Source organism: Tigriopus californicus, chromosome 6 (assembly GCF_007210705.1).
Source record: "Tigriopus californicus strain San Diego chromosome 6, Tcal_SD_v2.1, whole genome shotgun sequence".
Classification (NCBI taxonomy): Eukaryota; Metazoa; Arthropoda; class Copepoda; order Harpacticoida; family Harpacticidae; genus Tigriopus; species Tigriopus californicus.
Genome location: NC_081445.1, coordinates 12,454,217 through 12,469,909, shown reverse-complemented (window position 1 = coordinate 12,469,909; position 15,693 = coordinate 12,454,217). Strand labels below are relative to the sequence as shown.

The window sequence follows — 15,693 nt, the reverse complement described above, 5'->3', positions numbered from 1 at the left end:
AACTGGAAAGACCTGGGATCTTCCAGACCGCTGGTTTGCACGGTTGGTTCTTCTCCTTGTTTTGATGGTTGTGGTTGGTGGGCCGTCCTGATTGGTTGAGATCTGGTTGGTTGGCGCTCTGCATTCTCATTGGTCCAAGACCATAGATAGTTTGGCGATAGAAAACTCTTTGCCAAAGCTCATACATGAACAATGGCAGATACTAGTCGATTCAAAATGATAATGGGTGTGCTAGTGGTGGTTTTGCCCCTAGTGGTTATGGGTGAGATTGTGGAAGTGCCGGATAAGCGGGATTTCAAGTTGACCGTGATTGTTCTGACAATGAACCGACACCACTCTTTGGCCAGACTCCTGAAATCGTTGGAAAAAACCGAATTTGACGATGACAATGACTTCTTTGACATGGAGATCCATGTGGACAAGTCCATTGGCGAGCATTATGAAGATTGTGTCAAGTAGGTATTGGTTGGCAGCAAGGGTTTGCTGTTCTGTATAGGTTTTACCTATACTAAATTACATTCCATCAATATAAGGCCTTCAAATGGGCTCACAGAAAAAGGAAGGTATGGCTATTTTGAGACACTAAATGTGGTCTTGAGGTAATATGAACAAAAAAAAAGTTTGCTGATTTGAATTCAGATAAATGTTTTGCTCAACATGGGGCACTATGGGGTCCATCAAAAGGTTTGGCTCACTCCAAATTCATGAAGACAATTTGAATTTGCCATCTGCATTACAAACGCAACACGTTAATCCACTTGCAAATCAGTCCAGATCATTTTTTAATCTTTTAGGGCATGGAACTCATTAGGATTTAGAAAACAAAAACACATATTTCAAGTTGTTTTTTTAAGAGATTTGAAATTTGTGCAGAGCATGCATGAATTCAGGCAAGGCAGAAATGCCATTCACTTGTCTGAACTTGTTTACATGGTTCTCCAGGCAGATTAACTCGTTTTTTAACCATTGATCTCTTAAAATAGCTGGTTCAAAAAAATCAGTAGTTTCAAAACAAACGATTTGATACCACTGTGCCATCCTCCATATCATCCTGACCAGATTACCTTATTCTTGTTGCCTGTTCCCAAATAACAAAAATCATTAAGAATATCTGGCATACTTATAACTAGGGCTGGCCAAAACTTGCGTCCTGAAAATTTTGCAAAATACCTGCGCACACGAGATTTTTCTTTGAATTAATTGAAACTGCAAATTTTGCAATTTTAATAGCAAGATTTGACATTTTTCCTCAGTTCATGATGCAATTTCAGCCATTTCAGCTCAAAAAATATCAACATTTCCGAAAATTCATGATAATTTTCAAGAATTTTGGTCAATTTTAAGAAAAAAGGTGAAACTTTGCTCCCTGATTTTTTTTCCTTCAAAGCTCCCTAGGGATAGAAGGTTGGTGGAAGATGCTATGGTATAATTTTCATTTTCATCTACGTATTGCTCGATAGGGAAGACCAAAACAGCCCTTACTACCCCCAGAACGTGTCGGTGCCTATGCTTTGGAAAGTTTATTTGCAAGTTTTCGTGCAAATTCGATTATTTTTTAAGCAAATTTGTTGTCAACAAAGACCATATTTATATGCAAATTTTGGTCAATCCTACTTATAGCGCTTTTTATATTGATCAAACCTTTCTTTAGTTGTAATCTTTGTTTTTGTTTAGGGGCCAATGTCCGACTCATGAAAAATGAACCCTTTCAGAATAGCCCATAATCACACCGTTCCACGTGGTGGCAAAGTGACTCCCCGAGTATTTAAAGACAACCACGGTCTCAGAACTGCCTGGTTTGATGCTTGGTATCCGAAACCCGATGACGAGTTCTGTATTATAGTCGAGGACGACCTGGAAATGTCTCCTTATTGGTTCATGTGGCTCAAGAAAGCGTGGGCTAAGTATCAAGACCGCGATGATATCGCTGGAATTGCGCTTCAGGTAACACGGTGGTACACGCAACATTAATTGAAAGTTTGCTCAAATGCCAAAACACCTAGAGATGTATTTCATCGCCACAAATACAGAGGGACTAGATTTAAAAAAAAACTTTTGATGGTGGCTCATTACAGTATGTTAATCCACTTGGAAAAAAATATCTTGTTTTTATCAAATGATGATACAAGTCAAGTATCCTTAGTTACATGATATAATTGATTACAGGTGATTTGAAATGACTCAGCAACCGCAAAAATGCTACGCAAAATATGATTGATGTTCAGCGCTTCAGAGGGTGCTTTGTGAATCTGCCTCTACTAAACAAAGGGCTAATTAGGCCGATTTATCTTTATTCAATTATAGTGCGTTTAAGTTGTTTTTGGCTAATCTTGTTAAAATCATATGTATAATTATTGACTCAGGTCACACAATGACTAGGGAAAAATCTAATTCATAGCATGCCACAAATATTTTATTTAGCAATCTACTGTGCCTCTTCCCCATTTCATATGGGCTGTCTGACGGTGGAAATAAGGGCCACTATGAAGACCTGAAAACCTGCCCCATGCTTTAATAAATTGTTCAATTATTTCAAATGACGAGTTTTTCACAGGAAACTATATTAAGATCTCAAGCCGTAGAAAGCTGTATTGTTTTGAATGTTTTGGAGTCAGATGACAACTCCTTGCTTGGCCTATCATCTGATGATGGGAGTCTTGATTGAGAAATATTTCTGCTCCGTCATAACAATCAATATTGATTGATTGTCACCTCACCCTTGGGTATGACCACAGCTTGCCTATCTAAGGTGTTAAAGCAGCAACTCATGTTGCAATCAAATAAATGTGGATTTGGTTATCCTGTGATCAAAACAGGATTCGCAAAATGGAAAGCAACTGATCAAAAAAGTATGGTGCCGCAACTAGCCTTGAGCCGTGGATAGTAAGGCGGTGCCAAAATAATACCAAAAATGGTATTTATTCGAAATTTATGAATTGAATATTTTTATCATTGCCAAACATAGTTATCAATCCTTTTCCTTCATTTCACAAGCACAGAAAGTAAATGCTTTCATATTTCACTTCAAAAGCAATGTATCATTTTTGGCATTAAGATGGTCTGGTCAAATTTTAAAGCTTTATTTTTTATTTGGATGCTAGAGCTGAAGGATCATCCATGTCTGAGTTTTGGGAAAACAAACTGTCAATTTTGCATCTGGAATAATCTTTGAAGTTCCATCATCACCCATTTTCAATGCAAGTCTTGAATCTTAAAGAAATCAAAAACTGTATGTAATCAAAAATACTGTATGTAATCAAAAATGTAACTTGCATTCCTTGGCAAAAACTTGAAGCATAGCCAGTTTCACTTTTGACCAAATTTATTGTAGCTTGTAACTTTTAAGTCGTTATAACTAGACATTTGTTTAAAAGATGCTTATAATGATTCATATCCACCCATAACCAGAAGTTTTTACCAAATACAGTATCTAGACACAGTGGTACCCACAATATTGATAAAGTTTTTTTTGCAAATGCCAAGACCTCTAATAACAATTTTCTTTGTTATTGAAACAAAAGGAACAACTTTTGTAAAAAATCATCTTGGATGTATGTTTGTATGTATATTTCTAAAGTGTTAGTACACTTTTAATGGTAAAATTCTAGCTTAGATTAGAATATTAATCCACTTAATACCTACAAGGAGATAACATTTTTAAAAACGTAATCAATAGATTATGGGAGTAAACTTTTCAATCGCAACTTTAATCAAGCTTTATCTTGAATTTTGACAGAATTATATTAATGTTGAATAAAAACATCCCTAGAGCGTAGAAATTAATTATTGCAGAAAGTGACAAATTTAAAAATTAAAGTGTCACATGTTTTGTTCAAAGATTTTAGGAACATGATAGGACAGCGTAGCCTCTGGCATTTAAGTAAAGTGAGAGGCAATTTTGCATCTTTTGTAAGTAGTGATTTTTTTGGCTACTTTTAGCTTTTAAAGAAAGGCTGAAGTAAATGGAGAAATATTATTTCTTGTCATGTCATTGAAAAAAAACAATAATATTCCTTAAGAATAACTGGAAATACAATTAGGCCATTTTTCGATCTTTTAAGATGTAGCACGCACCCTTTAAGATGTAAGAACTAAACATGTGCTGAATAGAAGTTTATGAAATTTTGAAATTTTAGGCCAATACGTACATAACTAAGAGTATGTTTAATACTGATTGACTACGTTTGTGACAATGATTCATTTTAGTGGGCCTTAAGTGATTTAACACACTTATCGAGCTACTTTTAAACATGTGTAATTCACAAAAGTTGTTCCTTTTGCTTCTTTGACAAAGAAAAACCCATCTTGATGTCTTGGCATTTGAGCAAAAACGTTTTGGATGGCATTACTTTTTAATATACAATACTTCTTCTTTGATGCACTATAACATACAAATACTGTAATGGGTGTATTCCAAAAGTTGTTCCGTCTGTTTTTGTTACAAAGAAAAACGCAGCTAGAAGCCTGGGCGTTTGATCAAAAACTTCAGCAAACTTTATAATCACCGTGGCAAGGCATTGGCTTTGGATGATTGGCTTTGTGAATGAAGCTTGATGACATCTCTCTTTTGCAGCGTCAATATATGGTCTTCCAAAAACCGGAGCAAGTGAACCGCGAGATCATCAACAATTATGAGCCGTTTCTGTACAAATTGGTGGGCACTTGGGCATTTGCCCCTCATCCCAAACGATGGAGAGAGTTCTTGGATTGGTTCAACTCGGTGGATAATGAGAAATTTGATCCCTATGTGCCGGGATTGCTCACCTCAGATTGGTTGCACATGCACACGAGCATGGGAAAGAGACACATGACCTGGGTAAGAAACCAACATCAGGATGATGGAATCAATCACGGACTTCTAGAGATGTGGACGGTGAACGGAAGCAAAAATTTCTGATCTCCTAACCCGTTGACTTTATTTCAAAAAGGCACCTGATACGACCGCAAGATCTTGCTGAATAGATCCACTTGGCCAGATTTGAGCTCAAAACTATGCTTAGGGAACTGAGGAGATATGTCCAAAGTTATTCATGAAACACTACATGAAATTCGAATTTTCGACGTGCTCTTGGTCAGATACAGAAGCCTTTGACAACAAAACTTTGAAATGGACCACTATACAAGTAATTGATATGAAAATAACCTACCTTTAATTGAAGAGATCTAAGTTTCTTATTTTGTCATTTTAATTCGAAAAGTGGCTCAGAGTGGCTATGCCCAAGAGCAGGCAGATTTGGCGAGAAGCTCTTTCCCAGTCCATATTTCTAGAAGTTCGTGAATAATTGGGGGCAAAACATGGGCAAATCCAACCTCAATTTTCGTTAGCTTCTTCTCCAGTACGTATCTCAGTTGCAATTGAATGTTTCTGCTCATCTATCTATTATTTCGTATCTATTACGGAGTCGGATGCTAAATTCACTTTGAATTATGTATGGTACCGTATATTCCAATAAAGCTAGATGAAGACCTTTTTAATATAGTAGTGAGGAATTGCTTTTCCAGCTGCATGTAAAAGGCACCTGTAATTCAATATAAGTGCCTAATAATGCCATTCATCACAAATCGCTCCAATTACTTTCTTAGTTACTCCGAAACATTTGAATTTTCAGGCATGCGAGCAAATAATTTTTTCCTTCTTCCCTTTGAAAATGAAATGCATTCACGTCACTTTTCGTCAGAGTACCCACATTTTCGGGTCAAGTTGAATTTGATCATCGGTCATTCTTCATATGTCGAAATATTCACGTGGCTACAATCGATGATCTTGCAACTCTGTTCAAACAACAAGTGATGCTTAATTATTCCTCCATTTTAATTAAAGACTAGGTTAAAATGAGCAAGCCTTAACATGTGCTTCCTCAAAATAAGTAATTTTGTGTGTTAATTTTTCAAATCCATGAAGATACTATCAGCTCATAAATCCCTCCATGATTGGGATACATAATGCAATCGACTCTTTGTAGGAACAATGGCACATTTACTACTCGGAAAAGCACGGCCTTTACACCATGTACATTAACTTCCCGAAAAAGATGGCGTTGTGCAGCAACTGGAGAGAGGCGGGCGTTCATAATCGCAGGAGTTTTAACGAAAAAGATTTCCCTACCCTGGATTATTGTGCCATCCAACTCCAAGAGTTTCCAGACGACCTTCGAAAATTCGGTTGGGACGCCCAAGAAGAGGGAGATCCAAGTGATTATAAGATAACGAGCTTCGAATTTGGCGACAACGTGAGCTTCTAAAGTATTCATCCAAAAGTTTGTCAAACCCTCTAAATTTTAGCGCCAAAATACACAATGTCTCAACAAAAACGAATTTATTGTATCTAGCAAAAAATATCAGGGATCAGGAATGATGTAGGAAAATATACAAATTCAAGGGAGCGCCTCAGTTTGGACGGCTGGAGCAATGGTTTGAAGGTCATTCGTTGTACGGTCAGATAAATGCGGACGAGAGAGAGACAAATTAAAACGTTCCCAGACTCCAATTTGGGCCAGGAATGAAAAAGACCAAGGAAGAAGTACAAGATCAGGAATGGATATGGCACAATGACAATGTAGCTGCCAACAAATAGGACGGGTAAGGACTTAATAAGTCAGAGAGTGTGGAAGTGGTAGAAATGGTCAACTGTACAAGTCTTGTCTACAATTCCGTGGTGATCACGGTCCGGAGTTGCGGGATCTTGGACTTTTCTTTCTCCTTCTTGCTTGTGATGGCATCGTTGACAAGCCAAGGGGAGATCTGTTCCAAGCTAGTGGTGCTGGTGGTGAAGCCATTCACCACATTACTCTTGTTCCTATTCATGCCGTTAGTGGTGTGGTTGCTTCCATTGTTAATCTGGTTGTTGATGGAGTTCCTCTGGTAAGTGCTACGAGATGAGAAGGCCTTGTTGTTTTCCGAGCTCTTTCCGGATGGTAACGGAATTCGGGAGGGCGAAGAGGAGTAACCCTTCTTACTAACGGATGACAGGGACCGAGTAACCGGTTGGTTTGAGGCGAAAGAGGTCTCCTGAAAGACAGAAGTGCATGGATTAAAATGCATTGCTTTAATTAAACGCTAGGGTAGCCGAGAAGAACTCACAAGCACACTAAAACAAGCTAAAAGTAACAATGCAACGAGGTTGGAGAGGTAATAAGTGACAAGACGGGTTGCGTGTGGACTAGGTAAGTTAGCTTACTTGGCTCCGGTTGAAGCGAGAAATGACAAAGAAAGTGTGTCAGAATGGTTTGTCGGAGGAGAGCGCGCTCACGATTGACAAAGATCAAGTTATGGTCATAGAGTTTGGTCAAGAGGAAATAGCTCACAGCCCTGAGCTTGATCACACTTACAATCTTGTTTAATGGCGAATGCTGCGACTGGTTCTCTTCGTTGTCGTCACCCTGGGTATCCGATGTTTTCCCATTGGTGTGAGTCTCCTTTTTGGATTTGTCAGAGTCGAGGAAGGGGTTCTTCGAGAACGGATTGGATCGCCCTATTGTGTTATATTTAAACGGGTTAGGAGAGTCGCCTTTGTTAGCTGTCGTGGTCTCGTGGTCGTCATTGAGGAAAGGATTAGTAAAGGGGTTAGCAGGCGTGCGGGTATCCGTGAAAATCGTCTCCTTTTCTACCCCGTGGCCGTTGAGCATGGTGGAGAAATGGGTGACGGATATGGATCCGTGCGGCTGGTTCTTGAGGTTCTTCTCCATCTCGAGGAGGTCGTCCAAGCCGTTTTCACTAGTCTTGGACACGGGTGAGTCCAAATTGATGAGTTTGCTGTCCACAAAGGACTCGGCTGAGCCCGAAGAGGCGGCAGCTTCGGCGGATTTGGGAGAAATCTGTCCGTTGAGCAACGTGTTGTTGGCCTTGGTGGGTGAAGAAGACCCGAGGGCCAAAGTGAGCTTGTCGCCTCCCTAGATTCCAAACGAGAGGGGAGAGAACAAGAACAAAAGAAAATGTACATTCTGCACACACAAACGACCCGACAAAAAAAAAGTCGAAATTTACAAAACGGCCTATCACCAGAATTTAGACGCCCATCAAAAAAGGCAAAAACACCGAGCTTGGGCAATTAAGTTGCCATAAACGCTTGATGAAAGTCATTGCCCAAGCTCAGAGAAGCAGTATTTGAAATGTGGAAAACAATGGACTAAAGACCCACCACGGAGACAAAAGTAGCACTGGACATGTCCGGGATCTCTTTCGGGGGCGGGGATTCGCCGTTGGTGAGATTCGGATTTGGACTAACCGTTCGCTCCTCGCTATAAGATGTTTTGAAAGAACAAGAAAGTCGTCTATTATGCCAATCCAATTTATAAAGGACTGTCTATTCTCACCCCTGTTTCAGATATGAGTCCAATTCGACGTTCTTGGCCTTGATTATGTTGTTCTTGTAATGCTCCTTGGGAATGGGCTTCTGTGCTCCGCTGTACTTGGAATTGTTCATTGCATTGTTCATTGTGGGAGAAGCACCTCTTGCCATACCAATCCCATCGATGGAAGACCCGCCGGTAGATTTGGCCCGGAAGGACGAAACTGATCCGGATCCCGAATCCGTCTCCCCTTTTTGAAGGGATTTGATCAAGGTATCTAACCGGTTCTCCGCCTCGCCTGTAAAGCAAATAATCATGAGGTGATGGGTCAGGATGCCTGGGAAAAAATAACCTTTCCTTACCTGTGGTTTTGGCTGAGACGCTACTCCCGGAAGGTGAAACCAAGGGAAGGGAAGATGCTGGGGTCTGATCAATGTGATCATCTACGTCCAGAAGTGATGTAACGGGGAGAGGACTCTCGGTTTTTCCTTCGGTAGTTCCAGCTCCATCCTTGACCCTCTTGGAACGGCGATCCTTCTCTCGTTCCCTCATCACATGGGATTGCCTTCGAGCATAGCGTTGACTAGGGCGACGCTCAAACTGTACCGTGCGGCGTGCCCTTGAGGCAACCGTATTCTGGAACTCGGTCCTTCCACTGAAAAGATGATAGCAAAAACCATTTTTACATTGCAGTCTAAGATAGCACATTGAAAGTGGACGTGTCTTTATCCTTAAAAAAGCGAATTCAATTAAGTGATATGAGCCACCAAACCTCCTATAAAGCGGAAACATGAGCGTGCAGCTCTTGCTGCATGCTAATCAATTTCGTCATTTTGTATAGTCGAGAGACGTACCTATATCGGAATCTCGAGCCCATGCGGAAGAAGTTCTGTCTTGCGTTGGGACCTTTTACAGGTGCACGGAGCCGGAAAAAGGCGTGATGTTCCACGGCACATTTCCACAAGTGTTTGCAGGCTTTTTCGTTCCTTAGCCGGAATACAAATGTGTGCTCTTGTTCGAAACCCTCGTCATTATCCTCAACCACTATCAATGTGAGTTTCTTCTTCTTGAAATCCAGTTTGGTTATCTTTGGCCTGTGAAGATATGGCAAAATAAATTGTCTAATCTATACTATTTATTGCCGTCCATGTTTGATGTATTCCTTACCAGAAGAAGAGGCCAATCTTTGTTTCGCCCTCAAAAACAAGGATTCCAGTTGGTGTGAGTCCCAAGGAATATTCCGAGCCATCTTTTCCCAGAACCGTGTGCATATCCACTCCATACATCTCCAAATTCTTGGCTTTATTCAAGAAATTCAGCTCAGCCTGAGCTGGGTTCATGTTTCTGAAAGGTAAAGTAAAATTTGAAAGCCATTTATGTCACGCTTTCGTCATCTTTTTAACAAAGTTCTTTGATAAGTCACACTTGACCAGACAAATGGATGTATCTTTAGTACAATGCGCAGACCCTGCAGACGCTCAAAAAAGGCGTTAATGACTTGTTTTCAGTCTCAATTCCGTCCATTGCCGGCAATTTTCGTGTTTAAATGACCCTCAGCATCAGTGGATTGTCCAGACACGGTTAAAACTGTTTTCAACTTACTTGCACTTCTTAAAGGCTTCAAGGACGTCGATTTCAAACTCTTCGTTCTGATGGGGAACAAAGCGGAATTCTGACACAAAGGCCGGGGTGTGTACCTCGGCATCGTAATCACCCAATTCGGCTGTAAGAATGAGAGCAGACATTTTGATTACGGACCAGTCTTTTGTAGCAGACTCATACCATAACTCACATTGGAGGGCTAGAGATGCCAGGGTCACCGAGGTCTCGTAAGAACATTCCAAGCGAGCTGCGAGTATGTCTTGCTTGAGTTGGAGGAAGAATTGATACCTAGAACAAAGATGAAGAGATTTTTTACCAATCAAGAGGTGTTGAGCACATATTTCCATATGCAAATCGAGAATGTTGAAGCAGTGGTCAAGTTATTCATGGTATCATCAATACCAGCAAAAACACGGAGGAGGATTATTCAAAAGATTCTTGAGAGGCGTTCTCTTTTTTCTCACCTGGTGATTTCCTCTCTCAAATTGTTTGGTTCCGACGAATAAAACTTGATTCGCATTCTGAATGTATAAGCAGGCCCAACTGAAACAGAACAAGAGTGAATGAAGGTCACAGAATTGTTCAACAGAATTTTTTGAGGAAGTCGGCGCAATCTCTTTTTCTGTGACTTTAAAAATGTTCATTCTTCTTCATCTCTTGTGTCGCATTAAAAACATTCTATTGTAGACGGGAAAAATATATGGTCAATGGTGGAATTCTCAAATCGCCACAACTTTTTCTGCTAACTTTTAACACAACCACAAGGAAACAAAAGGTTTTTCATGACTTTGAATTTCAATTAAAACGCAGAGGCCGCCAAATCCATATTTCTCTAGAATGCTTGGTCACAATGGAGTGCCTTGTAGCTCTATGATTTGCAGAATTATCACGAGGTTCAACGAATCTTGAAATGTATCAACTCGTTAGCAGAATTGACATTAATATGGTAGTAACTTGTGAGTTACGAACTACAGGGCTGTAAATCATTGTCATTAGCTTCAAGATCCCGTCATCTATTAAGCAGGAGTTAATAGCCACTTTATATCCATCGACCAACCGTCCATGTGCGATGCTTCAAAGTTTGGATGTGATATCTGTATTTGGACAAAATCAGTGGGCGGGGATGGAGGAGGGAGAGGTAGTTCGCAACGGGCACGAACATCTCAAATCACAGAATTAAGGACTCGATCTCTTTTATCAGTGACTTGGTTTAATTGGAGTTACTGCATTTCTTCTAGAGTTATAGCTTTAAAATCAATTTCGATCTTTTTTTAAGAACTGTGTTTGTATTAAATGCATGTTGTGGACTTGCACCAGAATTTGGCGAATTTACGACGACTCGCCAGCTCCTGAACAGACAACCATGCAACGATCTAGGATGGGATTATATTGCACATGAAAGTCCACCCAATCGTAAAGATTCAAAGTCTTATTTGCCCCGCTGTTGAGTTCTAGACTCTATCCAGGGTTGAAGATCATCAAGTGGAATATGTGTTGTTGCGTGGTACCATTTATCAACTCCCACAAGGACAGAAGCACTTGTTGCTGAGACCTCATTGAAGATTTCAAGACATGTGGCTGAACTGGAAGTTCGATCAAGGGATTAAAATCATCATCCACGTCTCTATTTTGGGCAAAGACAGCATTCTGATTTGATATTCAATAGTTTTGGGGCTCCTATTGTGTGTAGTACTTTATTATGGAGGTTTCAATCCTCAAAAGTGAATGATGGACACATTCCATTCATTTAAGGTTTGTACAACAGGTCCCAGAAGTGTGTGCTCATCGAATACTAGTGAGGTTGCGTAATAACCAAAACGTATCTTCCAGTCAGAGGTTACTTACTTTTGACTTGCTTCTTGACAACTTTGGTGGGGTCCAGCCAGTGTGGAACATTGTAGGGATCCGTGTATTGAAGGCCAAAGTAATCCTTTTCAATCAGATCCAAGTGATAGTTAACCTGCTCCTGAAGCATTTGACCCGTGGCTTTTTTCTGGAAATGAAATGAAATAAAATTCAAGGTATAGGGAATTCATGAGAAATGTGATAAACTAAAAAATTAACCTAGAAACAGGAAATGCTCAGGCTTAGTATTTGTCAAGACGCAGATGAGAATGGCGTGCCTTCAATTCTTAGGATTTTTTGTGTTGTTGTTGAAGAGTGAAGGCTTTCAAATTCAGTCCTTTTCCTCCAAGATTAATGTTGTTCAGGGTCAGTCTATGAGTCTTTGGTGTAAGGCATCAAATTGGTTCCAAACTTGTGAGTTTCATCATAGCAATCATGTCTGCTCATTGGATTTTGATTATAAAGCTGACGGATATCTACAGACTAATCAATGCTTTGAAAACCTAAGGATTCGACCTATAAAGGACTATGATGGATACAAATGTGGATTAATGATTGTCAGTGCTCAACCTGGGGATTCTGGGCTATGGGAGTGTCGCATGAACTATTATTATGACCTAGGAAGATGGAATGCCAAAACATTTGAGGTTGATGTGCTCTCACAGCCTTTATTTTTAACAGAGGAAGAAGACTGGAGCGACTATCAGAGTGATCAAGGATCTCCAGTGGAACAAGCACAACCTGAATTCAAGATTGAATCCTACTCCAAAAGCATTCAAGCAAAGCAAGGTGGCCATTTTGATGTTTGGTGCAAGAGCAATATCCAATTCAGGTATTGTACACTGACTCATGGGAATAACTCATGCACATTTGAGTTCATGAATTTTCCACAAAGTCAAATCAGGGTGAGCAATTGTGACAGGATCTTTTGGCGGACTCTGAATTTTAACAAGGACTACATCAATGGTGAATGTGGCATACGAGTCACAGATGCTTATCCAAGTCAACAGGGTGGTCTGTGGTCTTGCCAAATGAGTAGCCTTACAAGGCAAGAAGAAAATGATCAACGTAAGATGTATGTCAATATATTTTGAATACTAACAACTCCCAAGCATCTGATATTGATTTTTTTCTTTTCGAGGCATGAGAACAATCTTTTGATTGCATGTTTTCATGACAAACTTAATACGCTTTGGGAGGTAATGGATTTTCTCTTCTCAATTTTTGGGATTAATGATCATCATGACAGCCATGCTTCATTGAGCAACTAATTATACACCAGTAATTAGAAACAAAAACAAATCATCTCCCATCATAAAGTTTCTCACCAGATGATTCTCATGAAGTGTCTCTTTCAAATAATGCTGAAGGCCACAATTACAGGTGAGCCACAAATCAATCCAAGGCTCTCCACAAGTCTCAAAACAAGGGGGGTATTCTTTTTAGCTCTCTGAGGGAGCATTTTCAAGTACAAACGTTGGGCATATTTCACCTTGGACTTCCCGCATCACTGAGTTTCCAAATATTGCTCACAAAAATCCATCATTCCAATAAGTGCGACACGACTTTTGGGACGGGTTACCACGAGAATTTTTGATGTGATGACTGACTCATTTCGGCCTTTCCCACGCATGTTGTTGTGATTTGTACGACCTTCTGGAAAAATGTTTTCATAGAAAGGCACCGCCGTCAAGCCATTTGTCGTTCAATTGTGCTATTCATTTGACTCCAACATGCATACTTAACATGAGAAATTTGCTTTTTCGATGAATTGAATTCTCTCTCAATGGATGAATCTCCTTTTGCATTTGGGAAAAGTCGAATTCACTCTGCATGGGGTCTAGAGAAAAAACCTTCGTCACGAAATGAGAGAACCCAAGTCGTGGCTTTCTAAATGTCGATCCACCTGGATTTTTAGTGCGAGGGGTGGAGTTTTTCGGACATCTGCACTCAATCTCGTGAGGTTTTCCTGGAGAGTAATGCGTAGCACTAAAAATAGCCTCTGGATCTGGATCTGGATAAAGGAACGTTAATCTACCTAACGGTTTTGCGCAGAATGTAACGTATTGATGTCTTCAAGAATTTGGCAATACAGTATCACAGAGAGTCCCGGCAACGTTTGTGGTTGGGCTGCACATCTGGATTAGTTCTTTGATTTCAGGGTTAAGGGGTCAAAATTACGGATTGAAAGCATGTCCAATGCATGTAGTGCCCAACTCGTTTGGCCTAGAGGGCTTGTGTGACTAGCCCTCTAGTTTGGCCAACTCTTGACATTTTCAAGCAAATGGCATCCTTGACGTGACTGGGAAGAAGTACAATTTCTTGAGATTTCGGGCTTCAAACAAACCCACCTGGATTTCTAGGGGGGGTCTCAAGGGAAACTGGATCGAGCCGGCCCGTTTGGGGCTTTCTCTTGTAAAAAACGCACACACCCGAAAGCCTTGAGTATACGGTTTAGTGTGTCGTGAACCTTTGAATCGATGAGTGTGAGAAATGACGAATGCTTTTCTCAGCCAAATACATAGTTCGCTTTTCAAGACATTTTATCCACTTCTTCTTCTACAAAGATATCGGCTTTATTGGACGTTGCAGTAATCGGAATACAAGTGCAAAGTGAGACCTCAAACCAGTTCGTGCTTTCAACCTCAAGAAATTGCCACATTATGCTTCTTTTCTGGATCACCAACGCAGTTCAACAATCCAAGAATAATCCTAAACCTCGGTTCAGACGTCGGAGAAAGAAGAGTGAGTCGGACAATTGCTTCGAAAAATTCTGCAAATCCTTCACGGAACCTCTCAACATTCCAAAATTAAAGCGACGAAAAAACTCTCAAGCATCGCTTTTATCATCTAATTCCCAGAAAGGAGGAGTTTCGGAGATTGAATGCCTCACCGTCGAACAATGTTCCTTAAGTTATAATGAAAATACTTCTTAATACCGTCTGTGTCAGAGGAGAATGCATCCGTGAATGCTGTCCAGTATTGTACCTTATTTGTGAACCATTAAGCTAAGAAATAAACGTCACATTGTACTATTCTGGTCGAGGATGTAAGGACAATTGGTCGTCTATGTGGTCGATTAATGATAGATCAATCTTCCTCGCAGGCCAAAGCGATTACATGTAGCGGATTTGTATCATTTCCTGTCATTTTGCACCGATCAAAGAATGTCAAATCTTACCACTAGGACATCAGAATTAGTCTACCAGAGGCTATTCTAAAAGCAGTCTGAGTTAGCAGACACATTTCCGAGCAAACCTTGTCATAAGATGGTATATGACAACTGCAAAAAGCTACAAAAAACAGTAAGTTTGCAATATCATGGCCAAATTGTGAGCTTGGAGCGAAAAAAAAGTGAGTGGGAACTTTCATTTCATAGCCAAAAGTTCGGCATCTTTAACGCATTTTACCGCTGAATTTACCATTATATCTGGATAAAATCTCCAACCAGTCGTTCTTTCTCGCACCAAGAGACACTTTGAGCAAGAGAAATCGCATTTCACTCCTCATCTAAATGGGCAAATTCAGGGCCAACCCAGATGATGATAAGACACCAATTTGGTACGCCCAAAATGTACTAGCTAGCCAGCCAGCCAGCTTCTAGTACGTTTTACCATCTAGTCGTTCCGAGTCAATTACCACAAGAAATCCCTTTTACATTTCTCCTCCTGATATTCATCTCCATTCGCTTTCAAAGAAGAGCAATCATTCCCTATGTACACGATTTACAATTCCTCTAGCAAATTGAGGATGAATATTCGACGAAATCCGGTCAAAATCAGCCAAGGAAATCCCTCGTTGTCGTGTTTTTCCGCCGATGATTTCCCATGAATCTTGAATGTGCTCATTCTAAGACAGCATTTCCTGTGCTTTGAAATCAAAAGAACGATCTGGATTATCGTGATCTGGTTGCACAAAAAACAACGATTCAAGACCAACCTGGCCAGCTTCTTCAAAT

The 15,693-nt window shown here is 40.3% G+C and overlaps 2 protein-coding genes across 4 annotated transcripts in view; one reads left to right on the top strand and one right to left on the bottom strand.

Annotated features, from left to right (window-relative positions):
• The first annotated feature begins 52 nt into the window (after positions 1–52).
• Positions 53–6,352, top strand: LOC131882653 (uncharacterized). Its single transcript, XM_059229876.1, has 4 exons — positions 53–455; positions 1,713–1,944; positions 4,574–4,816; positions 5,964–6,352. The coding sequence occupies exons 1-4, from the start codon at positions 193–195 to the stop codon at positions 6,240–6,242; spliced, it is 1,017 nt and encodes a 338-aa protein (XP_059085859.1). The 5' UTR covers positions 53–192; the 3' UTR covers positions 6,243–6,352.
• LOC131882651 (band 4.1-like protein 5) overlaps positions 6,300–15,693 on the bottom strand; it is a 24,196-nt gene continuing 14,802 nt past the window's right edge. For 2 of the 3 annotated variants that reach the window (XM_059229873.1, XM_059229871.1), the window contains exons 2-12: positions 11,736–11,883; positions 10,355–10,433; positions 10,081–10,178; positions 9,891–10,011; positions 9,456–9,632; positions 9,143–9,382; positions 8,651–8,943; positions 8,313–8,586; positions 8,138–8,237; positions 7,329–7,889; positions 6,300–7,008 (exon numbers count right to left, since the gene is read on the bottom strand). In XM_059229873.1, the coding sequence (XP_059085856.1) occupies positions 6,643–7,008; positions 7,329–7,889; positions 8,138–8,237; positions 8,313–8,586; positions 8,651–8,943; positions 9,143–9,382; positions 9,456–9,632; positions 9,891–10,011; positions 10,081–10,178; positions 10,355–10,433; positions 11,736–11,865 (2,439 nt within the window). In that variant the 5' untranslated portion in view covers positions 11,866–11,883 and the 3' untranslated portion in view covers positions 6,300–6,642. The remainder of the gene's footprint in view (positions 7,009–7,328; positions 7,890–8,137; positions 8,238–8,312; positions 8,587–8,650; positions 8,944–9,142; positions 9,383–9,455; positions 9,633–9,890; positions 10,012–10,080; positions 10,179–10,354; positions 10,434–11,735; positions 11,884–15,693) is intronic. The other variant, XM_059229874.1, reaches the window with a different exon arrangement.